Below are 25,488 nucleotides of genomic sequence, written 5' to 3'. Positions count from 1 at the left end.
CATAAGTCTAAACTTTTTCTTATGCTTGCATTAGAAAAAAAGAAAAAAATATTGAATTGCTAAAACGAGAAATGAAATCATGACACAAATAAAGACTAATTAAGATAAAAAAACGTTGCAACAAAAAAAAAAAAAGAACAATAATAAAAGCATACAAAAAGTGTAAAAACTCACACATAACACGACCTAAAAGAAAAGACCAAAATGAACATGACTCGACTGACATCAAGTATACTTCATAAACTCCATAATAATCCCTCCACCTTACACAGTGCGTGTATATATATATATAAAAGGAAAAGGGTTAGGTGAAAATCCCTATTAGGTATATTCAATGGAAGCCCTAGCCAGGCAGTTGCTTGCAATTTAATAAAATAATTACTCCTCCTCAATGGTTTCCTTTAAAAAAAATCTATGAAAAAGATGTCCAATCAGATTGTATTTAAAAATTATGTGGAATCCATTAATAAATTTATATTGTTGTTATTTCAAATATTACTAAACAATAGAATATGTAACTATCCTTATTAGATCAATTAATCTTAATCAACAATGGCAAGAAATCAATTTAAGTTTTTTAAAATATCAAAAAAAAAAAAAAAGACAATAAAAAGTTATTCACTGGTAGTTTATAATTAAAGTTTATTAGGATTGGTTTATTAATAAAATTATAAATTTTCATTAGAAGGGTAGAAGTGACCTAAAATGCAACCAATAAAATTATTTTAACCTAAATTTTGCTGGACAGTCCCGAAGTAATAGCAACGTGTCAATTGCATGTGAATGTAAGGTTTACAAGAGTGGTGTTTAGGTAACACAAAACTCTCCTCTCTACTCCCTACTCCAACACCAGCGATCGTAGGGCTTCCGAGAGAGAGAAGGCTAAAACAAAAACAAACTCATCGGAAGCTCAAAATCCTGTTGAAGGGAGCAATGAGCAATTTTTATTACCATTTTCAATAGAAAGCTAAGAACATGGCGGAGCCTGTGGAAGACAACGACGGAACCAACAGCAAAGAAGAGCAAGAAGAGGCTTTGGTCGCTCTCATCGATCATCGTTGCCGTGAAGTTCAAAATCTCAAGCAGCGTATCTCCTACTACACTTCACAGGTCTCTCTAACTCAACATCCTCGTACCCTTTTTTTAAAAAAAAAAAAAAATTATTATCCATTCGTCTTTTGTTGTAACCTAAGACTAATTTGATGTTTACGTCACTACAAACTCAACATTCTATTCATAGAATTGCTGTATCGATTGATCCATTGGAATCTCTTTTCCCGTATTTAATTTCATTATTTTCAACTTGACCTTAATCTCGTAACTGTCTGCAGCTTGAGGAAGCGCAGAAGAGATTGCAGGATTCAGAATCTAAATTGGCCCGGCTTCGTCGTCAGGGCAATGTTGTGTCATCCAAAGATTCTCTGAGAAGTAGAGCTGTGAGTGTGAAAGTGGAGCAAACGGTAAATGAAGGTAGCAAGCCCCAGCCAGTGTCAAAACCCGAGCTTGTGATTCCGGCTGTGGTTCCAAAGACTTCCCAGAACAGTGCATTGGCTGGAAATGGAGCGAAGGTTTCAAATAGCTCTAGGGCTCAATCGAGTCCTTCTCATATTAAGAATGTAGTTAAAGTTGAAGGGGACAAAAGTATTGGCAATTCTTCTCTTCGAGAAACTTCGAACCCTCCTGATAGAGGAACAAAACGGAAGCTTGGTAGGATTCCCGTTGGCCAAATATTGTCTCTATGTTTGTTTCAGTTTTCAGCTGCAGATTCCTTTGTTTTGTGGTTATTATGCACATCCGGTTCATCATTCAACAACTCTTTTGCGGTACCTGCTAAAATTTTAACTCTTTATTCCAGAACAGCAGTTCAAGGAGCATAAAGAGTTGATTCCATTAATACGTAGCAGCTCATCACCTTCTCAAATCCGCTGCGTTGGGAGCAATCACATCTCCAGTCAGCATAAGAGAAAATTGAGAAGTCTCATCTCATGCCCTGTGAACGAACAGTTATTTGTGACCAGGTAACTGATAAGATTGTATAGAACTTATAAACACTCAGAGAGACTGAAGAAACCTTTACTTAAAACTATGACCGGCGGTCCTTAAAGAACGTGTTCCTTATGCCAAGTGTCTTAATCATCATATTCTACGGTTTTCATTATTCTTACTTCTTTGATTCTTCACCCCCAAAATGATGGAGTGAATAAAAAAGGTTAGGATCCCACAATTAAGTAGTAGTCCTAACTTAATCTCACCTGAAAGGTTTAGATAATAAAGTCCCATTAATGGAAGGGTCTTAACCTGCAAAAAGTATACTTACCCTATCCACCCTTCTAGTCAAATACATAAACTTAACCTTTGTGTGGTATTGAAATGTTTATGTTTTAACAGTGCACTGGATGGAGTAGTCAACTTGTGGCAGTTACAGGCCAGAGGGTGAGTGCTGATTATTTCCCACTTTATCCTACCTATATCATATCTCGTCTACAGCTTTCATCTTCTAGAGTTATAAGGTGTGATCATTCTGGTTTGAGTATGAACTATTTGCGATGCCAATTGGTGAACCTGGAATATAGTACGTGTTTATAAGAACCCTCTTTGAATGAGATGTTGATTTATTTTCTAATGTCATAAGTATAACCATATCATTGTTGGTTTCTATCAAACAAAAATGAATATTCAATAGTTTTGTGCTAGTTAAGATGATGCTTTTAGCTGACTGAGGGTACAAATGCTCATCTGTTGTCTTTAGATCTATAGTTTGAGGGAAAAAAATCCTTTTTTTGTATTGTGGATGTAGTTTCCTATTGGAGGAATGTATTTGTAATGTTGTACGATGCTATTAACATATTACAAAGCATTTAATTAAATACCCTTGTCAGTCATCCCTTGAGGCTTGAAGTATATTTAGTTAGAGACTCTTTTCTATTACAATTACCGACATAATCTTTCCATTTTCTACCCAGATATAGAAATGCTTAAGAGTGTGTTTCTGTCCGTCTCCTCTTACTCCCTCTGTCACAGGTCAAGTGCCTCTCTTCTTAGTTCCGCGGACTGTGTATCTCCAAAACAAAGAAGATGGCCAGAAGATATGGCCTGGCATCCAGAGGGGAATCGTGTATTTCTTGTTTACAGTGCTGATGGTGGGGACTCTCAGGTCTCAATCATGAATCTGAACAAAAGTGAAGGGGTATGGTTTATATTTGTAATCAACGTTTACCTTTGGCATGCATTTTTCTGGCAAGGTTATAATTTTAATTTTTGGGTGCATATCTCTTTTCCAAGACAACTAAATTGTACTTTTTCAGATTTAACACTTTGTTAATTTGAGATTTTGGGACTAAGGTGAGTAACTATAGTAACTATGTCCATACATTGACAGAAAGCTCGTGTTACTTTCCTTGAGGATAAACCTCATGTTAAGGGCATTATCAACAGCATAATCTTCTTGCCTTGGGATAGCACGTCTTTTATCACTGGTGGAAGTGATCATGCTGTCATACAATGGAAAGAGGGAGATGGGGAGAAAATATGGAAGCCAAAGGCATTGCACAGAAGCCTGCACTCGTCAGCCGTCATGGGAGTTGCAGGGATGCAGCAGAAGCCAATTGTACTTTCTGCAGGGGCGGACAAGAGAATACTTGGGTTTGACGTAAATGTTGGAAGAACTGAGTTCAGGCATCAGATAGAAAGCAAATGCATGAGTATATTACCTAATCCATGCGATTTTAACCTATTTATGGTCCAAACAGGGTAAGTTTTCTTATACTAGAATTTGATTGCTATGAGAAATGAGTTGTCTTATGTATAATGCAAGTGATCCCAGATTTCCATTTGTTTTATCAGTGATGCATAAAATTTTGGGCTTTCATTTCTAGCGGTTGAGTGACAATCAGAGAGTGACTCCTTATACTAGACATATAATCAGAGGTTAACATGATTAGGCATGAGCTGATGAATTGCTAACTTATTCCCAGAAGAAATTAAGTTCGTTCTTCAGTTCTAAGATGGGAATAGCAAATATTTCGAGACATATCTTTACAGCCTCTCGAGCATATTTTAATTGTGTAATTCTGGTATCTAGTATTTAATTTTTTAATTTTTTTTTTGTAAGAAATTAAACTAGTAATTTTTCCGAAGGGGAATCTCCAAAAGAGAATGAGAATACCCCGTAAAACCAGTGGGGTTTAGAAAGTAATCCCACTTGGCTTAGGAAATTCTTTGAACATATACACTAAGTAGAGGGAAAAAGATCTCACTAGGTCCATGAAGCAAAGGACCATATTTAGAAACACTACACCCTTCCATTTCTTTGGAACCACAATTTTTATTGGAAAGCCATGTCATTATTGGCCCACATGTAATAGCTTTCTCTCTGGAAGGATCCACAAAGAAGTTGGATTAGAGCCAGCACTGTCTTTGGGATGCACCGGCGGTAAATTACGCATTATCATAAATAGCTACTCTGGTCATTTACAAAGCACTAACTTGGGGATAGAGTAAATAGGGATCATCTGTTCCACTTGTTGCAAGGTGTGCAGTTGATCTTCTTGGGCTAGTACTCACATATAGAACGTCATTTTATAGGAATACCAGCTTACCAAATAGCCTTGATCATGCTATTCTGTATTGTCGGAGAGTTCATCCATCTGGAAGAGACCCAAGAACTAGGATTTTCAAGTGTTGAATCCTCTACATTCCAAAATCCACCTTTAGGACCCGACATCTTGAAGCAATTTGGATAGAATGGCCATTCAGTCATCTCTAATCATTGGGATTTATGAAACTCCTTCAGGAACAACCGATAAAATTGGAAAGGTCGACAAAAGGCTGCTTAAATTACAACTCTGCAGGTGCAGAGCCTCGGGAACAGCAGCCTCAGTGGACTTCATGAAGCCAAGAAACCTCCCACTACAAACTTTAGCTTGCATCTGTACCATTTGTCCACCTGCAGCACTTGAAACTGGCTTGTGGATTCTGAACGTACTCATTCAACTGCTAGGGGTCAAGGGATAGTTGGTAGCATTAACTTTCCTGCAAAGAGCATTAGTTTTCAACATAAACCCCCAACCTCATTTATCAACATGGGCCAACATTCCTCTTATTGGTGCTTCCATTACATTACTTAGCTTTCGTGCACTGATATATTGGATTAGAGGATTTCATCTGACTTGACTTTCGTATATTATTATCTGTAAGCAAAGTTAGTATTCAAAGAAAATGATGAAATACTATATTGAGCCAAATTTACAATTTTTAGTACAATATTGATTTGGTTCAAAGATTTATATTGCCAATTGAAAGCCCCTGCAGATTTTTCCATCATTTGCTTCCATTGAAAAAGAATCGTGGTGATGAAATCCGACAAAATATCTATAGGTTTAGACTGAAATTATATATCGATTAACCTAGAGAAAACTTAAACAAGTAATTTGATTATCTACTTAATTAAATCTTTTGCGTGCAGCACTCCAGGAAAGCAACTTCGGTTATATGATATCAGACTTAGGCAGACAGAACTACATGCGTTCGGGTGGGAGCAAAAGAGCAGTGAATCTCAGTCAGCATTGATAAATCAAGCTTGGTCTCCTGATGGTTTGATTCTTACATCTGGCTCGGCAGACCCTGTGATTCATCTATTTGATATCCGGTACAATTTGCACAAGCCTTCCCAATCCATAAGTGCTCATCACAAACGAGTCTTCAAGGCTGTATGGCTCGAATCACTCCCTCTTCTTATTTCCATATCTTCTGATCTCAACATTGGATTGCACAAAACAGCGTGAAGTTCCCCATCTGGATAGTTTATTTCCCCCATTGGACTCGTTTAGCCTTTTTTATTTTTTAAAGGGAATAATTTTTTTGCATAAAGATGAGATAATGAGTGCCATCCAGTCAAGAAGGATGTTATTTTTTTGTAGTTAGAACTTACAAAGTGATACTGCAAAGCGCCATTTTTCGTCTTCAAGTTTGCTGAAGACGAGAAGCTGTCATCCTTTGAAGAAGAGTGTTGGTTTGGGTAGTTAGAAACGAAATTGCAGAGCGAAGTTTTGTTGTTGTCGCAAATGCTGTGTACTTGTCTTATTTTGAACATTGACAACCTTCTCGTGAAATGTTGTCATCTTTGTAATATCAAACAAAGGAAATTATACTGTTTTAAGTTTGTTCACCAACATTAGACAATGAGGATTCAACTACCAATATTATGGAAATTACACCTACAATGCACACTTCAGCTCACCCCTAGTAAACGCAATTTCATATAGTAATCATACGACAAAACTCTTTTATAAAAAGTTGAAAATTTATGTCACGGTTCTTTGAAAATTGAGTGACAAGATATGTAGAGTAAAAGGATTGGATCATTGGATGATTCTAAAAGGTCAGAAACCTTATAATTTATTTATTTTTTATATAATACAAGACAAATAAATTAAGAACTACGCTTTTTAGGAGTATTCTCAGTGCCTAGTAAGTAGGTTATGTAACATATATGTCGTAAAGCACTATTACTTCACTCCCTTGGGTGATAAAGACTGGAAATTGTAGCCAATAAAATTCTGTAAGTATAGTCAGTGGTGGACAAAAGTATTGCTCAAATATGTCTTGATAAGCCTAACCTTTATTCACTATCTCTCTTGTAAAAGTCATCTATCCTTCTGGCCATTATATGTTTGAACATCAGAAGATATAAACTAAGCTATGGTTGTATCTTCAGGGGATATATCTGAGCTGAGAAAGCTGGATACAATTACTGTGTCATTTTCCCTGAACCGAATTTCGTTGTATGTCCGAGAGCATGTCTAGAAGAGTGAGCAGTTGGCGTGCATTTTGCTTGCTTTCAAGAATTCGACAGCACTTTCAACTGTAATAATACACATGAAAAACATTTGACCAAAGAACAAACGAGAGAGACAAAACATGACAAGCACATATAAGATCTTATTTTAGAGAGAAAAGGTGATGGAAATTTACATTAGATAAGAAAAAATTATTAGGTGACTGTTATTGCAAGACAAATGAACCCTCTAGTATTCTTTTCTCCATGGACGGCTGAGAGAAATTTAATGGAGAAAACATGTCTTTGAGACTGGAGGCTGGAACTGGCTTGAATTCGTAAGGTCCTTCTTTTGTTCCCCAAACCTGTAACGAGTAGCATATTATACATTAAATCTTTAATTCGTTTACAACATTTTCAGCTTGTGAAATTGAAAATACGAAGTATGTAAAACAGATTAAACCTGGTTTCCATCTTCGTCGTAACCCCTTTCCCAGGTATGTACTTCATTGTTCTTTAGGATAGCAATTTCGGAAGTACAATAGGATGCTCCATTCTGTCAAGAAAAAAAGGAAGGCCAAAGGTTAGGGGAGGGAGTAATACTTGGACTACTTACTTTTGAGTCTTACTCTTAACATTCTCACACGAATTATCTGGATTGACAATGGAATATAGATATCCAGATGCTCTTACCCATGAATTTGGAAAACCACCAGGGGGAGTTGATCCTTCATACAAGCAACGTTTTCCACGATCGCAACGCTTAAGATGCAAAGTAGTCAAATGCTCTGCAATGTCCTGTGCATGAAATCTAGACTTGTATGAGATTCATCCAGCTATATCCAATTCAGTTTCAGTGAAGAACAGACTAAATCTAAGAATGATGAACTACCAAACAAGAGTGGACTTTGTTTTAATCTTACAGTAAAAACAATAATGCTAATCTTATAAACTCCAAAAAACTAAAGACAATAGCTTTGTAAAAACTAAAAGATGATAGTGAATGAACAAAAGGTCAAATGGTTCAAACTATAAACCATCTAAAATAGATAGATGACATCGGAGGGATCAAAATTCTAATTCCTGCTTCCTCACTACTTTCACAGCCTGTTTATCTTCATCATTCGCTAGAGTTTAGTAACTTATGTTGACCTGTTTTAACTTAATCCGAGTGTCTTATTTCATCACCTAACCATTCATTCTACACATTAATAGGGTATTGTTAGAAATAACTATGTGAAAAGGAACTTGACTGGGTCATTAAATTGATTAAAAGATAGAAAACTGCTACTTCAAAATCCCAACCAAGTAATTAAGATCAGCATCAGACTCATATTCCATATATGCAAAACTGCAGTCTGATTCCCAGTGGCAGCTCCAATGGTGCCTGCTACCTTACAGAGACGTGACTAAACTTTGTTCTCTTCATTGAATAGTTTGGTAATGTCTTCCAACACCCATGCCCATATTCACATTTTTTATTCTCTCAAGTCTTAACTGTGAACCCATGTTAAGTTCAGGTTCACTAGAAAAACTCACTTATACTTAAGTTTAGTTCCCTCCACAGAACCAAACTTTAGCTTTTCACTTGATCCAAAAAGTGAAAAATTAATGTATATCTTAGATTTAAGGCCCTGGTCAAAAACAAAGTGGATCAAATTGGCATTAAATTTGGACAGGTTAAGGCCAGGTACAATGAGTTTAAGCGGGTCTAAGAGAACTGTCATATATTCTCAAGCAAAATAAACACAGAGTCCCCAGTAGAAAACCACCAGGGGGGAAATTTAAAAAACTTCACAAAACTAAAGACAAGAGCTTTGTAAAAACTAAAAGATCAAAAAAAAAAAAAAGGACTCTGGACCAAGTAGGACAATTGAAAAGCTAAAATTAAATATTTTCGAACAAACTTAAGGCGATATATTCAAGCAATAGAAAATCAGATGGAAGTCTTAAGCAGATGGCTAACCCCAACAATTTCTTCAGGAAGAGGACGTTGGTCTTTTGTCCGATCACAAAAGTTCTTGTACTCCTCCATTTCCCGAATGGCATATGAGCTTAGCTGCAAAGTGAACAAATGTAAGAAACTTTTACAGCCTGTATGTTAGGCAATTTTGGCGGCAAAAGCTCCAATTAACCATGCCAACACCTTTAGAGCTTCAGAAAATTGTAGTATAAGAATACATATCATCTGTTTACACGAACTACAAAACATCATATGTACTCACCTCCACATCACATTTCATCTCTTTCGAACAAGGCTTCACCGTATAAAATCTCTGCAACCGTAGAAGTAATTGAATTATTATATGTATAATGAAGGAAAGTTCAGCAAACTGAAAATAATAGTTCATCGATGGTTAACTTCTTTTCCTTGATAAATTCCAAATTTCAAACTAGAGAAGAGGGTGATATAATAACAATACCTGGCGAAAGGGTTTCTGAGGAGTTCTGGAGAAAGCCTATCAAAACACAAAATAAAATGAGAACTGATATCTGGGAATGGGATACTACCATGCAAGAAAGAGTGCTAGACTCACTTGTTCGAAGTATAACACCGTGGAACCATCCACCATTTCTGCTGCAGGGCACGTAATCATTCTAAAACACAACAATCAAAACTGCTCATCCATGAATTTATCTAAACTACGGTTCAAAATGGAAGGGACAATGAAGCCCTATTCAAATAGATGGGGGGGTGTTCATCATTCAGTAGAGGACTGGAAATTGAACAATTCGCAGCAACTAAACAACATTCAAATTTTACATACCTAATATTGAAGTAATTATCAGGATCCCTAGCTGCTTGCTCCTTCGAAAACTATAAAAAAAGAACAAGAAATTCAGAAATTCAAAAAGGAAAAGAGTGTATCGCAAATGGGATTTTGCAAAGAGATTGAAAACAGAAACCTTCTCGCCAGAAAGGGACTGAGATACAAAGCGAGCATGATCCCATCGCGTTGTGGACTTGGTAAGGCGTTTAAGCAAAAGGGCACCTCCAACGAGTACCAAAGTCTTCATTATCAAACCCCCAGCTCTGTTCCATCCTACTGAGTTGTTATTATCATTGGAATTGGTACCCATAGCTTCCCTTCCTCAGTTCTCAAACACCCATCATCCCTAATCTTCTCCAGGTTCCCCCAAATGATTCGAAGCACAAAATCGAGCTTCAAAGAGTAGAGCCAAGAATCGGCGGACAGAGAGAAGTAAGAACAAAAAAAAAAAAAAAAAGTTGGAAGCGACGGCGAAATGGGAGAGAAATTAGGAGGTGAGCGTTAAATTAGTGCCGTCAAATTGAAGAGAACCCAATACTCCCTCACTTCCCATTACCAAAAATTGGGCGTCGTTTTGTGAAACTTCGCCACATCAAGGCGGGATCTTTCCTTCTCTTCAATCTCTCTCGATATATACACAAAGAACGGCCGTGGCCACAGAAAAATGAGTGCCCTCCAATTTAATTCGTAGTTGGAAATTCCTAATATCCTCTAATATGTAAAAAATGCCTTTTACCATTTTTTTTAGTTTCTATTTTCTTCTTTATTTTTCATTTTTGGTTTTTTTTTTATTTTTTTTTAATGGGGTTTGGTATTTGAACATAGAAATAGTTATCGTTTCAATTTCCAAAAAAGAGAAAAAAGAAAAATGGGGGTTAGAGTCTCAATTTTATGTATTTCTTTGAAAAATTAAATCTGTGACCATTCTAGATTCTAGAGAATTCATTTAACATGTTATTATCATTAGTTTCTTCCTTTATAATGTTTATGGTAAACCATAGAACAAATCAAAACATAATTCAGTTCAACTAATTTACAAAAAGAAAAAAAAAACTTAAGAGTTGTAATAAATGGCATAATCAATCATCGTGTTTGCAAATATGTTATACAAATAATTTATTTATAAATATGGCATAATTATAAGTTTTAGGTCTATTATTCTATTTGTATAGTCTATGGTTAATAACTATTTCTTTATCTAATGCTAAAATGTCACTAATTTAACTATTTTAATTTAGAACTTTGATGTGACTATCGTTTCATACGCTATTAATATGAGTTAATGTCTAGTTGTAAGGTTTGCTAGGTATTTGATGAACTATTTTAACATCTACATCTGATAAAACATCTTCATATATAAATGTGAAATAGTTTTGTATCATTACTAGTTTATTATCTATAATTGATAATTGACTGATCATACAATTGCACCATATTTTGAAAATATATTTTAATACTTTTAATTAATGACAAAAAGCGTATTTTCCAAAATAATCCTAAACTGGCTTATTGATAATTTTCTTGTTAAATCATTTCGGTAGTAAATATACTTATGATTGGTGACAATCTATGTATAACTCTGTAGGGCCAAAAAGACTCAAGATTGGAATTGTCATCCGTACATATTTTATTTTTTAAAAAGATCATAAATATCTCCTTTTTTGATAAATCAATTAGGCAAAACTAGTCCTCTGCATTTTCATTTTCAAGGAATTTGTTGTTTCATAAATAGCATTTTCTCACTGTCAATAATCCTACCCCATGGCTTCCCTGATCATTTGACTTGATGTGATGGGCTAGTGACTGTCGTGTCAACAATGCATTAATTATTGATTATGTTTCGCTAATTCATATATTACTTGATTAGTGATTTTCATGTGCTTTTGAGTGTTAATTAAAAATTAACCCATTTAGGAACAAAATTCTTTTTAGGTATATTTTAAATAGATTTTCTTGAGTTTTGATCAAAGAGGTCTTTGATTCAACATTAAAATCAGATTTTTTGGGCAAAAAGGACACTGGCAACAAATTATTAGACAAAATAGAAATACCGAGAAAGAGAAACTAAAAGAGAGGAAGAAAATAGATCCAGTAATCATCAAACTAAGATCGGAATTTGTAGGAAAAATAGGAAAAGAGGAACAAAATTTTTAAAAAATAGTTTATCCAAAGCATTGTTTTTCCCTCAAAATTCTCCAATCCATCCATCCACCCCCAAGTTTCAACAATCGGCACAAACCATCTCATCATATCTAAACCTCCAAAATAGTATACTTCATTCATGACTACCTCCAAAGAAAAAAGAAAAAAAAAAAAAAATTGAAGAATCAGCGTACAAATTCAACAGCTAGTTTCTTTCAACTTTCGCATTCAGAACCGCAAATTGCAAAAGACTCAGATTCTTCCCTCTAATTATCTCGCCTAGGACCGGACCTTCTACGAGGGGGTGCTGCAGCACCACCATCTTCCTTCTCCTCTCCTTCCTTTTCTCCACTGCTACTTTGATCGCTCGAACTCTCTGCAGCTACCGTGCTCTTCTCCTCTCTCTTTGCCTGTAATAACCAAGAAAAACAACGTAAATCCCTTAATACTCCATATGCCAACGACCACCTTGGCTGAAAGGTTATGAAGATAGTATATTTAATACTCACCGGCTGCTGCTTCTTCCCTCCGAAGACTAGCCTCAACAAGATAGTGAAGATAACAACCACTATTGAGACTATGATGCCAATGGTGAGGTTTGGTTGCTTCTCACCCTTTTCAATGACATCCTGGATTCATTCACATTCATACTCAGTATTAGGGCAATACTAAATAAACAACCCAAATCATAAATGCATAGAGACGGGGGATTTGCACACTTACGATTATCTTTGATCTGTATTGGCTTAGGAAGGAGATATCTGCTATCTTGTAGAGGACATCAAATACTTTCTTCTGCAGGATAGTTAGAAAACGCAGGCATGAGTAAAGAATTTTTAACGTTTTTCTATCAATGAGAGAACTAAAGTTGTTATAGATCTACCTGGTATTCTGCGAGACCATCTGGTCCACCAGCAGCTGCTTCCTCGGCCTTCTGTTTCTCTTTCTCAACTTCAAACTTTGGCTTCCATTTCTCATCACGGTATGAAGTTGCAAGTTTCTCGTCTTTGGCGATCAAAATGTTGTCAAACAAGATACCGTCTTGCATGGTCCAGATCTCAATACCAATTGCAGCCACAGGATCGAAGTCAGGTTTTTCAATTTCGAAGTAGCTAGGGTTAGGGATTTGCCTAGGCTTCCATATTCCCTTGTAGTTAGGATTGTCAATTTCTGGGGCGTGCCACTTGCCCTTGTATTCGGGGTTTCTCTTCATTGGTTTCTTCCATTCACCACAACCAGGAGCTGTCTCACATTTTGGGTTATCAATCTTTGGTGCCTCCCATTCACCATCTTCTTCATCATCCCAATCTTCTGGCTTGGTGGCCTCAGGATCATCGATCTCTTCAGGCTCATCATCTAGCCATCCTTCAGGCTTTTCAGCTTCCTCATCTACAATTTCTATTGGTGCATCCTCATCCCAGTCATCTGGCTTCACTGCATTAGGATCGGGAATTTTCGCTCTCTCATCCCAATCCTCAGGTTTCTTGTCGTCTGGATCGGCGATTGTCTTGGCAGGAATTATAGGCGGCTCAAAATCATCCTCAGAAAGGAAATTGGCCTTCTTCTTCTCACTCCCATCAATGAGAATGCGCACACTATTGCCAGATTCCAAAATGGCAGTGTAAACATGAGACAATTTGTCGGCTGGGACAGAAGGAGGATTCTTTAGATGATGCTCAGCGTACTCTCCAGTCTTAGGATTCTTATGCTTCACGATGAAGTGCACCTTGTTCGTAGCCCCGCACTTGTCAGGTCCAAACATGATAGAATAAGGAGATTCATTATCAAACTCCTTAGCTTTCCATCCAGCATCTTGTGGCCGTAGATACTTAAGATAGGCACCACCACATTCAAGCCCATTTTGAAGGCGAGTCTCAAACTGGAGAACCACAGTCCCGTCCTTGAGACTCACTGGCTCATCGAGCTCATTTACAATGGCGTATTTCCTTGCCTTCTCACTTACTAAAAGTCCGTAATCATCATGCCCCTCACTCTTAGAATGCTTCCAGACACCTATGGAACACAACAGAGCAATGAGTTACCTAAGCAACTCTCTCTAACCAACCCACCGAGCAAGACTACGTATTTATATAATCTCTTCTAATCCTTATTCCCCATCATCAATATTGATTTAAAGCTGAGTATAGCGCTAACGATGCAACTCCCACCCGATTATCTCATACAAAGTCAATCATGTAAATGCCTTGATAGTTACAATCGTTCATTAAGATAGAATTATCACACACATAAACCTGCATCGAACGTTAATTATTCCGAAAGTCGATATTTTCTTCACATCACGTCATTGATCAAAACAATGACTCAAATAAGAGAAATAGTTGCATATATATATAGAAATGAAAAGGCCAAAAAAAAAAAGGCATTTCCATAACATCCATGAAGTAATTGAATAACTGACACATTCACTCGGTCACCTCCATTCTCTATTGTCACACAGATCAGGCCATATACACATCCATCAAGAAGCAATTCGACATTACTATTGAGATTTAGCAAAAAAATTACAAAGGAACAATTAAATTTCACAAAAGACCGAAATGAAAACGAACCTTGATAATCGTCCTTCTCTGACACGATCCAGCGGCCTTCAAAACTCTCATCGAATGAATCGTAAAAGATCTGAACCCCACAAGATAAAAAAGGTTTTAGACATTCAAACAATCAAATGGATCTTAATTTAAGAAAAAAGAAAAAATAAAAAAAAAAAGGAAATGAAGGCTACCTCATCGTCCGATGCTCGGAGCTGAACAAAAGAAAGGCAAAGAACAAGCAAAGCCGCAGCTAAACCTAGATGAACCGCCTTCATCTTCTAGATCTCAAACCCTAAACTCTATTTCAGCTTTACAAGATTAGATCCTGATCAAAGCAGAGCTCCCTTAAAACATTTCAAAGAGTCCGGCAAACTTCTCAACCTCTATATTAAAATTCCATATTAATAGATCTCGAAGGACTTTCATTGCGTTGTTTCCACCAATCAAATCTCGTGCCACGTGAAATCATCCAATCGTTGTTCGCCACGTAGTCAACTTCCCCAACAAAGAAGACTTGTCTCGTTTACTTACCTTCGATTAAATGGGCTTTTTTTCCTTTGGGTTTCGAAATAAAGGCGGCCCATTTATTTCCTCAATGCTAGGTTGTCGTTTTTGGGAAAAACGACACCATTGAAGCCTATTGTGTACGTGCACCTGCACCAATGTCTAGTAGTTCTCGCTTTTTCTACTAATGGTTTTGTAACACGTGTCCCTTTATTCCCATAATTAGTCAATTCTAAGTTAAATTAATTATTTCTTTAAAAAATTATAGTACTTGAAATTAGAGTTTATGTTGATGTCTAATACACTTTCAATTACATAAATACACACTTTCAATTGTATGTTAGAAAAAAACATTTGATAAATATTTAAATTCTTCATTTTGTTGCCTATATTTATATAAATATTTATTTGATGGTTTATTATAGTTTAATTAATATTTCTTAATCTAAAATATATATATTAACATATTTAAAAACTCTATTTATACAAAGAAGTGTTACTTCTAACATAAATTCGTGTGCTAAGTAATATCTATATATACTTACCTAAACATATTTGTGTCACTAGACTTCATGAAACGCAACATATAGGGAGCAAATGGACTTAGTCCATACCTTGGATTGGTTGAGGTTAACTAAGGGTTTGAACCATTTTAATTATACCATAGTCGAATAGAATTAAAGAAAAATAAAATCTTATGTTAAAGTAGAAGACAACAGTAAACTATTACAAAGCATTTCTTTTGAAATATACTTATTTACTATATTCTATTTATAAAACAGAAAAACAAAGGGAGAAAGAAGTAAAGAGAGACTAAGAAAAGGCTTCTCAAAGGTGTTTATAATTATAATTTCTTAATACAAGTTCCTTCTTTTACAAGAGGTTCTTTCTACACCCAAACTTAGACAAGGAAACTCTAGCCCAACCTGAATAAATACATCAATCATATCTCCCTAAAGGAGGGTTCAAAGTCAACTCATATTCATTTAAACCTAGGTCAACTTGTCAACACCTGCTGATGATACATCTAGTGTGAACATACTTATGGGTATGAGACAGCCATTTTTTCTTTTTGTTTTACGAATTCTTCTTGATAATAAGAAATACACAATCACTATGGTTTCATTTTTTGTTCTCTTTTTACAGTATAAAACTATTGTTTTGTATTGATTCGTTTTGTGCAGCAGTGTGATTTTTTTGTTTTTCTTTATAATGGTTGGTTTATGAGCTTTAAAGTTTCATAGTCAAATCCAATATTTTGTATTGATTCATCATTAAAATTAAAATCTAAGAATATTCATTTCATATTAATGGATACTTGACATTGCAAGTGAAACTCTGTATTTAAACATATCATAAATTTCTTTCTTATAACAAAATAGCAAACTCATTGCTTTGAAATCAGACTAATCTTGACTCATTAACCTACTTCTCAAGAATATGGATCTGTCTTCATCTTCTCATAACCAACTGTTCTAGGATTATAAACATGCAGTAGCTGATCACAAACTCGCCGAGATGTTGGCCTTTCTTGTGGGGCAGTTTTAGTACATTGCAAAGCTATCTCAAGAACTTGAAATGCTGCAGATTCTTCGTCAGGTAAAATCGGCTTCAAACAAGGATCTATCAACTCCTCCCTATCAGTTGAACTTTGCATTTCAATTCGTGTCTCTACCCATCTTACCATGTCCATATCCACACCAAAGGCTTCATCAGTAGGCATCTTCCCACTTATGAGCTCCATCAGTACAATTCCCATGCTATAAACATCACTCTTTTCTGTTGCCTTAAGAGAATAAGCGTACTCTACAAAATGGAAATAAGAAATGTTAATCAACTAACAAATACCTGCAAAATTTGAAATCAAGTGAATGGAAAATGGTCTTACCTGGAGCTATGTAGCCATAAGAACCTGCGAACCATGTTTTTGATTCGGTGTCTGTGTCATAATTCTCAACGAGAGCTTTTGCTAGGCCAAAATCCCCCAAATGTGCTTCCATATTGGAATCTAGAAGGATGTTGCTTGTTTTGATGTCCCTATGGACAATCTTTGGCAAACAATCATGATGGAGATATTCCAATCCTTGAGCCAATCCAACAGCAATCTTGAATCTTGCCTCCCAATCAAGCTTCTTTTTCTTCTTTCCATTGATTGCTTGTTGGTGTAACCAATCCCAAACACTTCCATTCTCCATGTAGTCGTAAATCAATAGATTTGAGCCATCTCCTCTGTTGATGCAATATCCAAGTAGTTTCACTAGATGTCTGTGCTTTATCCTTCCTAGTGTCTTCACCTCTCTCGTGAAGCTTCTATTTGATAAAAGATCATCTTTGCACAATATCTTCTTCACGGCAACAGTTTCGCCGGTGAGCAATTCGGCTCGATAGATTGTTCCCGAGCCACCTGAGCCGATAATGAAATCATCACTTAAATTGTTTGTGACTTCCATGATTTCTTCCCAATGGAAATCTCGATTTCCACCAGGGTTGTGGAAAAGTGGTCTTCTCTGTGCTTGGGAAGAACTAGAAGAATAAACACAGTTCACTTCACCCCATCTTTTGAAGGTTTCTAGTTTGTGCTTATAGAGAAGGGTAACTGTAAGCACTAGAATCGCCATTCCTGCTAAGGTCGAAACTGCAGATATGGCTATCACTGCCGCTTCACTCAAACTTGACGACTCGCTCGAAGAAACTTCATTACAACGGTCAAGAGGGCCTCCACAAAGTTGAAGGTTTCCTTGAAATACACTAATTGGCCAATGTGAGAATTCCTTGTCCAACTTTCCTTCTAGCTTGTTGAAAGCTAGGTTCAGCTTGCCCAAACTACTCATCTTACTAATGTCTGAAGGGACTTCTCCACTGAGTTCATTATGAGACAGATCAAGCGCTTCTAGTTTGGATAGCAGAGCAATAGAGGATGGGATTTCACCAGTCAGATTATTGTAACTGAGGTCCAATACACTCTGAAGATTCTGTAGTTGAGAAATCTCAGCTGGTATTTCCCCATCTAAACCGTTTCTCGACATACGAAGCTCAAATAGTTTGCTTATCTTACCAATTGCTGAAGGAATTGAACCCGAAAACCGGTTATCATCAAGGTTGAGAATGTTAAGTGATCTCAAGTTACCAATCTCCATAGGCAGTGTTCCATTAAGAAAATTTTCATTAAGAGAGAGCACAATCAGTTTAGAACAATTGAACAACTCCAGTGGTAATGGACCAGTGAACTGATTGAAAGAAAGCTTAATCTCTCCTAATTGAGGTAATCCTCCTAGCCACATTGGTAGATTTCCAGAAAGATTGTTATTGTTAAGATCAAGGTGAGTCAGTTTCTTACATAACGAAAGCTCAGCCGGAATAGACCCTGTAAGAGAATTCCCAGATAAATCCAGCAATGATAATTCACGAATCTTCCCCAATGCCGGCGGAATTTCACCGGAGAATTGATTGTTTCCTAATCTCAGCCTCTCAAGGGAGGATGAGTTTCCCAGTTGGGGAGGGATTTCACCGTCGAATGCATTGTTTGTAATATCGAACGAAAGAAAAAACGGGGAAGCACAGAGTGGAGCAATGCTCCCATTCAATCTGTTTTTGGATAGATTTATTCTTTGAAGTTTGGCCAAATTGATCAAAGAACGAGGAAGATTACCTTCAAGAGAATTGTTGTAAAGCATAAGCAGCTCCAGAGCTCCAAGAAAACCAAATGTTGAAGGAATTACACCAGAAAGACGATTGTCAGCCAAATCCAATGTAGTTAGTTTACGACAGTTACCCAAAGTTGCGGGAATTTTACCCTCTAGTTCGTTTTGCCGGAGATGAATGAAATTCAGTTCCTTCAATCTTCCAAGGCTCACCGGAATTTCCCCACTGAACCGATTCCCAAAGAAATCAATCATCTGCAACTTTGAACAATTCCCCAACTCGAAAGGAATTTTCCCAGAAAACTGATTGTCGTAGAGATATAAAATTTCAAGCTCCCCCAGCATTCCAATCTCACGTGGGAGATCACCCTGTAGGTTGTTGTGATACAGAGCAAGAGTTTTCAAGTTGCTCAAGTTTGCAATCGACGGTGAAATCGAACCCACTAAGCTGTTGTTATGAAGGAGGATGTCAGTCAAGCTTCTTAGTTCGTAAAATTCATCAGGAATCGACCCATTTAGGCTATTGTTAGACAAATCAATCTGCGTTAGAGATCTGCATTGAATCAACTCCACCGGAATCTCGCCGGAAATTTGTATCTGAGACAGCAACAAGTGTTGTAAACTTGAAGCATTAGAACATAACTTACCAGGAATGACACCAGAAAGAGGATTGTTTGACAGAACCAAGAACTCCAAGCTTCCCATATTGCCCAACTCCTCTGGAATCCCCCCTGTGAGTTTGTTCATAGACAAATCAAGATTTTGAAGATTACCCAATTCAGCAAGTGAAACTGGAATTGAACCCTCGAGTTGGTTTCCCATTAGATTCAAATATAGAAGCTGACCGAGTTCCCCAAGCTCCACCGGGATCTCACCGGAGAGAGTATTATTAGCGAGGTTCAGAATTTGGAGATTCTCGAGACGACCCAATTGCTTCGGTATCGATCCATTAAGACTGTTACCAGCAGCAGTGAAGACAACAAGGCTCGAACAATTTCCAAGCTCACTTGGAACTGGACCTTCAAGTTGATTTTGCTGAAGAACCATATCCTCAACTCGGCCGAGTCGTCCGAGTTCTGGAGGTATCAAACCGCTAAGACTACACGAAGCCAAACCAAGAGTAACCAAATTCACAAGATTTCCAAACGAAGAAGGAATGGGACCAGTAAGTCCGTTGTCACCGATTCGCATAACTCGTAAACTCGACATGGAGCCCAACTCAGTTGGAATCGTGCCATTGAGTTGGTTAGAGAAAAGTAACAAAGACTCCAGCGAATGGAGTTGCGAGAGGTTTGTTGGAATGGGACCCATTAAGCCGTTGCTGGAAAGATCAAGGTGGAGCAGGTTCTGTAACCTACCGAGTGCCGGTGAAATAGACCCACCGAGTGACGAGTCAGAAAGGTTAAGTCCCACCACTGAAACAGAGCCACCCGCCGAGTCAGACCCACAAGAAACCCCTCTCCACTTACAAAAATTCGGATTACTCTCAGACCAATCCTCCAAAACATTTTCTGGATCATCCACAAATGACTTCCTTATCTCCAAAAGTACGTTTAAACTCAACCCATCATCGCACAAAACAACCCCATATTGAACAGACCACAGAGAAAAACAGAGCACAAGAACAAACGGTAAAAACAGAGCATAACAATCCGCCATTCCACTACAAATGCAAGTAACACCCTGTTCTTAGAAACACATCAAAATACGAACAGAGCTATATATCTTGAAAATGAGCGAGAATTTGGGCGGTGCTTATGAAAGACGCGTGGTGAAAAATTGGAAGAGACAAAGAACGGCGCTGCTGCTGCATGGAGGAGAAGCTCTGTTTCTCGAAGACAATAATAATAGCTGCTGCTTATGTAAATGGTTGTGAGAAAAATCGATCTCCTTGTCAGAGAAATGCCATAAATGAGCGGCGGATTTCTACTGTGCCATTAATAATTCTTCATTTTCAGCTGCTCAAATTCCAAGAAAAGATCAGAATCAGATAAGTACATGCTCTGTTTTCATAATTCCATAATAATAAATAGAATGAAGCCAAGGTCAAAAGGGTGAGTCAGAAAGGAAGAATATTATAAAATTAAAAAAAAAAAAAAAAAGGGGGAAAGATATTCAATTTTATGTCATTATAATTTAGAAGTACAGTGGTTGAGAGGATGAAGATGGTGGGTTTGCTTGTTATAATGTGTTAGCTCAAAAAATGGAATGAAAAACAACACTATAGAGAAAGTGAGCAGTTGAAATACTAAATAAATATATGTCAATATGACTAATAAACATACATACATTTCATCTTATATTTGTGTGTATATATATATATTTCTTTTGATAATATCTGAACATAAAATGTGATTGGGTTTGGAGTATGGATTTGAAAAAATGAAGCTTTTTGAAAAAGTCAAAGTTGTCTGATACAAAATTTCAATAATTCCCACACGTATGCAAAACCATTCCATGGTTGAAAAAAAAATGAAAAACAATGCGAAGAGAGCAGCAAAAGAGAGTCCATGCAATATTTATTTAGGGTTTTAAACACTTTTGTTGGCTTTATCTTACCAAATCTTCATGTCTTATTCTGATTTTATTACTTTTCTCAATTATATATATATATGCTCATCTTGGTACGTCAAAACCAAACCACAAATCATTAATTTTCACTCATCCTATTATTTCCCCATTCGCTTACCTTTCTCTTTTGACCTTCTTAAGTAACACCATCTCCATAATCAAGTTTGATCTTAATATTAATTTGTATGATTTTTTTGGTCAAAGTCCTCTTTTTATAGATGAATGAAATAAAAATAGAGGTTATTTAAAATCTATACAATTTTTTCGACGGTATTTATAATTTTTTAGGACTTCATGTTGAATATATTTTATTGGTTTTTTGTTTTCTTTTTTTAATACAATGTCAAATAATAATAAATAAAAATAAGTGAGGTGAGCTATGAGGAATGGGCAGGTGTGTCATTGTCTATCTCGAGGGATTTTTTCCCCATATCCTCTTTAACCCCATAAGGGGAGGATATCCCTAAATCATAGTAGAATTCAACATTTGTTTTTGTGCATTTTTTTTAAAATAATATAATAAATTTGTATAAATTATAGCAAAAATTTCATATTCTATCCATCATTAACACCGATAAATATTGATAGACTTCTATTAATAATGTTAGTTAATATTATATTAGTGTTTACGTTGATAGAATCTAAAAATTATTATATTTTGTAAATATTTTGAATATTTATGTCACCTTCTTTTAAGTTTTTATTAAATTATAATTTAATTTAGAAAAACTTAATTTTCTTTCTAGCATGAATTAAAATGATAAATATTGATAAACTATAGTTTCTTGAGATATTTATAAATATTTTAGTTAGTAATAGTTTTGTAATATAGGTACCCAATTTTGTATGTTTAATTATAAATTAAGTGATTACTAATAGTAGTATTATATTATGAAATCTTAAATTAGGGTTAAACTTGTGAAATATTATTAAAGTACTTCCATTGTAGCCTAGCTTTTAATTGAAGCCATTGATGTTGTACACAATCCAATGTGCACTCCATGGGGACTCTAAATCAAAGTGGAAAGATTATTAAAAGCTCTCAACAAACCCAAAACTTCTTCATGAAAAATATAAAACCTTGTGGTATGTAGATAAGGGTGGTTGTGAATTAATATCAATTCTCTTGTCAAGAAACAAAAGAGTACTTATTGTTTATTAAAGAAAAAAAAAAAAACTTTGTTGTGGTTGTTTTCTCAAGGCAAAAAGTCTTTTTTTTTTTTCTCTAATTTTTTTGTCCAATTCCAATCTATTAATGGGTATGAAATTATGTTAAAATTTTGAACTTTGTTTTAATTTGATTTTAATTAAGTTAGTTTATATTTTTAACTTTAAAACTTTATACTTATTTTCACAATTAAGTCAATGGTAAAAAATAGAATACTTGAAAACATATTAATAAATTGTGTGGTTCATTTTGTTATAATTTGTCAATTTTTTCTATTTAAAAAAATCCATTCATTTTTATTGTTAATATTTATTAATATCAATTTAAAACAGCGACAGAGAATTAATTTCAAAGTGATCGAGAAAATAATGAAATTAATTAAAATAAAATAATCATTTTGCAAATCTAGAAACAAAATTTAAAACATTATTGAGAAAAAAAAAGATATAACATTTTAAAAATATAAGAGACCGAATGAATTTCTTATTTATTTGTTTATTAGTAATATAATAAAGAAAACAATTATTGTGAATTGGTTTCTTTTGATTTTCGTATCAATTATTGTCAATTGGTTTCTTATATCATACTCTTTTCATACTTTAAGAAGTCTCTCTCACTTTGATTATATCGTGTATGTGTGTGTATATATATATAATTATAATCGGCAGTAATAACATCTATAAATATAGCAACGTGTATCAACAACATACTTTTATTATCGATAAATATTGACAGATTTTGTTATATTTGCAATTATTAAAAAATATTGTTACACATACAAAATTTATCCAATTCATTTGAGTTTTTTTTTTCTTTTCTATGTATATATTTTTCTTTTGAAATTTTTATTCCTTAAAATTGTTCATATGTGAATATATAAAAAAAATTTGGAATTGCGGTGTGTGATCCATTATTTTGCTTAATATGTCTAAAACTTGACATTCACGAGAAAGCAAAAAAGAGAATAAGAATATTATGTCCTTTTGTCGGGTGGTTCAATTCCTCCTTAATATTTATTTTCTTGGGGTTAATTATGATTAATTGTTCAACAATTGTCCTTTCCTTCACCAATATTATCTGTAGTGTAGTCTGTATTCACATTTATTCATCTTAAAATTAAGGGGTTCCATATTCACACAATTTCAATCTTTTTTCCAATAAAATTATAATTCTAGAGTTTAGAATAATCCAACTATATATTAAGATTGATCTCTATAATAACTGTTGTATTTTTAATTTGATCACTTTCAACCTCAAAATTTTGACTCATCCATGGCTCTATGGTCCAATTATAACCCAACAAGATCTAAACAGAAATATATTCTTCGGTCATCTTAAGGGAGATTTACAAAACTGTGTGCTTAACATGTTATCTATTTAATAATTTGTAAACTTAATTTACTGTCTGCCTTTAATGTTTATTATGTAATATATATCCATTCAAATATAGTTTGGTAAATAAGTTGTGTAATGACCATTCTTACTTGGATTGATTTTGGATTGAACCATATAATCGACATCAAATAGAGATAGAAGTAATAAGAACTTGAGAAACAACGTAACAACATGTTCATGTTAAGAACCAAGTCTATTGAAGAGAGTTAGTTTGTGTCAAGATCCAAATCAATGTAGCCCACGCCATGTCTCAAAACAATTTCCCTAAAACCAAAACGAACTTGGGGAAGATGGTCATTCTCGACAACCTAGTCAAACGTGGTAAGCTGAGCCATAGCTAAACTCGAAACAGGACACCATGTCCTTTAGCTCGGTGAATTGAAACATTATCCTAAAGTAACACTCGAAACCCTAGCTAGGTCTAGCTCTCTTACATAAGCTGGCAACTTGAATCCTATCTTAAACTTCTTAGCTTCTACGATCTTTTAGTTTTTAATGACTTAAACATCGAAGTGTGTATTTGTAAGCATCACAGTATGTAGAGTTTTGCTTTTTATCAGTCATGTTATTTCTCCCTTTCAAATAAATTTTTCCTATTCGAATTTAGCATCAACAATTTTGGTAAAAAGTTGAATGTTTGATCTCTCCACATTCACATTATTTGAAATTTTTTAATTAAAAAAAGTAGTTACTCACTATTATACCCTTAACATATCTTGGCTTTATACATCATAAATAAAGCCAAGAAAAAAGACGTGTTGTTTTAGCAAAACTAAGTCACTTCAAGACATGTTATAATTTAATTTTAGAACAAAGGGTTATTACAAATCTTATCTTTTGAAATGAGGACCACATAATTATATTCAATAAGCTAATTATATATATATGAGAGAGTTAATCAACAATGGAATTTCCTTTTGAAGTTAAATATAAGGCAAAAGTAATTAATATGGTAACCTGAATCACTTGTTAATTTGCTTGACATATATATATGGAATAATGCAAGGTCAAAGCTAGCAGGTGGCTAAACCAAACAAAATTAATTAATTGAGATAAGTTAAGCCATATATAGAAGTTTTAATAATAACAAATAAAAAAGCTAGATGCCTTGTCCAAATAGAGTATGACAAAAAAGACTGTAAATTAATAATAGTTTTGTGCATTCATTTTATTATCATCAACACTTTGGGGATGGAATAATATCATTAATTTCATCCTAAGCTGGTGGCTCAATTATGCAAACCACTTTCCACAATGGTTATATATACTGTTATTATATCTTAATTAAATTATTTTAATATCAAAATTTCCTTTCTTTTCTCAAACAAAATTAAAGTCAAAGTTATAATAAATGATTTTCAAAAACAAAAACTGAATAAGCCTAAGTTAATGTGTTTGATCAACCAGGCCGAGTTCTGCCATTCTCATGCTTCGACCTAGTAAGGTACTAGAAAGATAATCCTAGTTTAGTCTTAATTAAACTCCTATACGAATAACCTAAGTTATGTATAAAATACAACATTATGCACATTCACAAACCTTTAGAACTGATATATTAATTCTCTCTTTGACTTTAATTAAGCCTCTTTTCATGTCTGAACCTATAAACATGCATTAACAGCAATATTAACAATAATAGTATAAAACAACATATAAAGTTTTCACTCTCAGTAATAAATTCTTTAGAAATAATATTTTTTATAAAAAAAATGACAAATCTGAATTTTGATTTTTCTTATTCATGTGATGAGGTAATACATATGCAGGAGAGTCGGTGACTAAACTTATATGGAGAAAAAAGAAAGAAGAAAGAAGAAAGAAGAAAGAAGAAAGAAGAAAGAAGAAAGAAGAAAGAAGAAAGAAGAGAGAAGAGATGAAAATATGCGTAAGAGTTGACATTTTCAACAACACATACATCGTTAATACATATTCACCTAACCACCAAGTTTTCGTCAGATCCACACATCCA

At 35.0% G+C, this 25,488-nt stretch overlaps 4 protein-coding genes across 4 annotated transcripts; 1 reads left to right on the top strand and 3 right to left on the bottom strand.

Moving 5' to 3' along the window:
* Window positions 1-762: 762 nt before the first annotated feature.
* On the top strand, window positions 763-6,170 carry LOC103484685 (uncharacterized). The gene is made up of 7 exons (XM_008441908.3): window positions 763-1,110; window positions 1,332-1,707; window positions 1,856-2,018; window positions 2,389-2,433; window positions 3,022-3,187; window positions 3,380-3,750; window positions 5,465-6,170. Exons 1-7 carry the CDS (start codon window positions 976-978, stop codon window positions 5,781-5,783), a joined length of 1,575 nt encoding a protein of 524 aa, XP_008440130.1. The 5' UTR covers window positions 763-975; the 3' UTR covers window positions 5,784-6,170.
* Window positions 6,171-6,367: 197 nt separating this feature from the next.
* Window positions 6,368-10,207, bottom strand: LOC103484677 (chromophore lyase CRL, chloroplastic). The gene is made up of 10 exons (XM_008441897.3): window positions 9,683-10,207; window positions 9,544-9,593; window positions 9,313-9,373; window positions 9,199-9,234; window positions 9,001-9,051; window positions 8,742-8,834; window positions 7,469-7,573; window positions 7,239-7,331; window positions 6,973-7,140; window positions 6,368-6,862 (listed from the first exon to the last, which is right to left on the bottom strand). Exons 1-9 carry the CDS (start codon window positions 9,854-9,856, stop codon window positions 7,003-7,005), a joined length of 801 nt encoding a protein of 266 aa, XP_008440119.1. The 5' UTR covers window positions 9,857-10,207; the 3' UTR covers window positions 6,368-6,862; window positions 6,973-7,002.
* Window positions 10,208-11,638: 1,431 nt separating this feature from the next.
* Window positions 11,639-14,775, bottom strand: LOC103484728 (calnexin homolog). The gene is made up of 6 exons (XM_008441969.3): window positions 14,432-14,775; window positions 14,259-14,328; window positions 12,572-13,701; window positions 12,412-12,483; window positions 12,198-12,317; window positions 11,639-12,098 (listed from the first exon to the last, which is right to left on the bottom strand). The coding sequence occupies exons 1-6, from the start codon at window positions 14,513-14,515 to the stop codon at window positions 11,955-11,957; spliced, it is 1,620 nt and encodes a 539-aa protein (XP_008440191.2). The 5' UTR covers window positions 14,516-14,775; the 3' UTR covers window positions 11,639-11,954.
* A 1,243-nt stretch (window positions 14,776-16,018) lies between these two features.
* LOC103484719 (LRR receptor-like serine/threonine-protein kinase GSO1) lies at window positions 16,019-20,368 on the bottom strand. Its single transcript, XM_008441957.3, has 2 exons — window positions 16,633-20,368; window positions 16,019-16,550 (listed from the first exon to the last, which is right to left on the bottom strand). Exons 1-2 carry the CDS (start codon window positions 20,042-20,044, stop codon window positions 16,177-16,179), a joined length of 3,786 nt encoding a protein of 1,261 aa, XP_008440179.2. The 5' UTR covers window positions 20,045-20,368; the 3' UTR covers window positions 16,019-16,176.
* Between the last annotated feature and the right edge of the window lie 5,120 nt (window positions 20,369-25,488).

Source organism: Cucumis melo, chromosome 12 (assembly GCF_025177605.1).
Source record: "Cucumis melo cultivar AY chromosome 12, USDA_Cmelo_AY_1.0, whole genome shotgun sequence".
In the NCBI taxonomy this organism is placed as follows: Eukaryota; Viridiplantae; Streptophyta; class Magnoliopsida; order Cucurbitales; family Cucurbitaceae; genus Cucumis; species Cucumis melo.
Note: the sequence above shows the minus strand (reverse complement) of the source record. Positions and strands in the feature narration are given on the sequence as shown.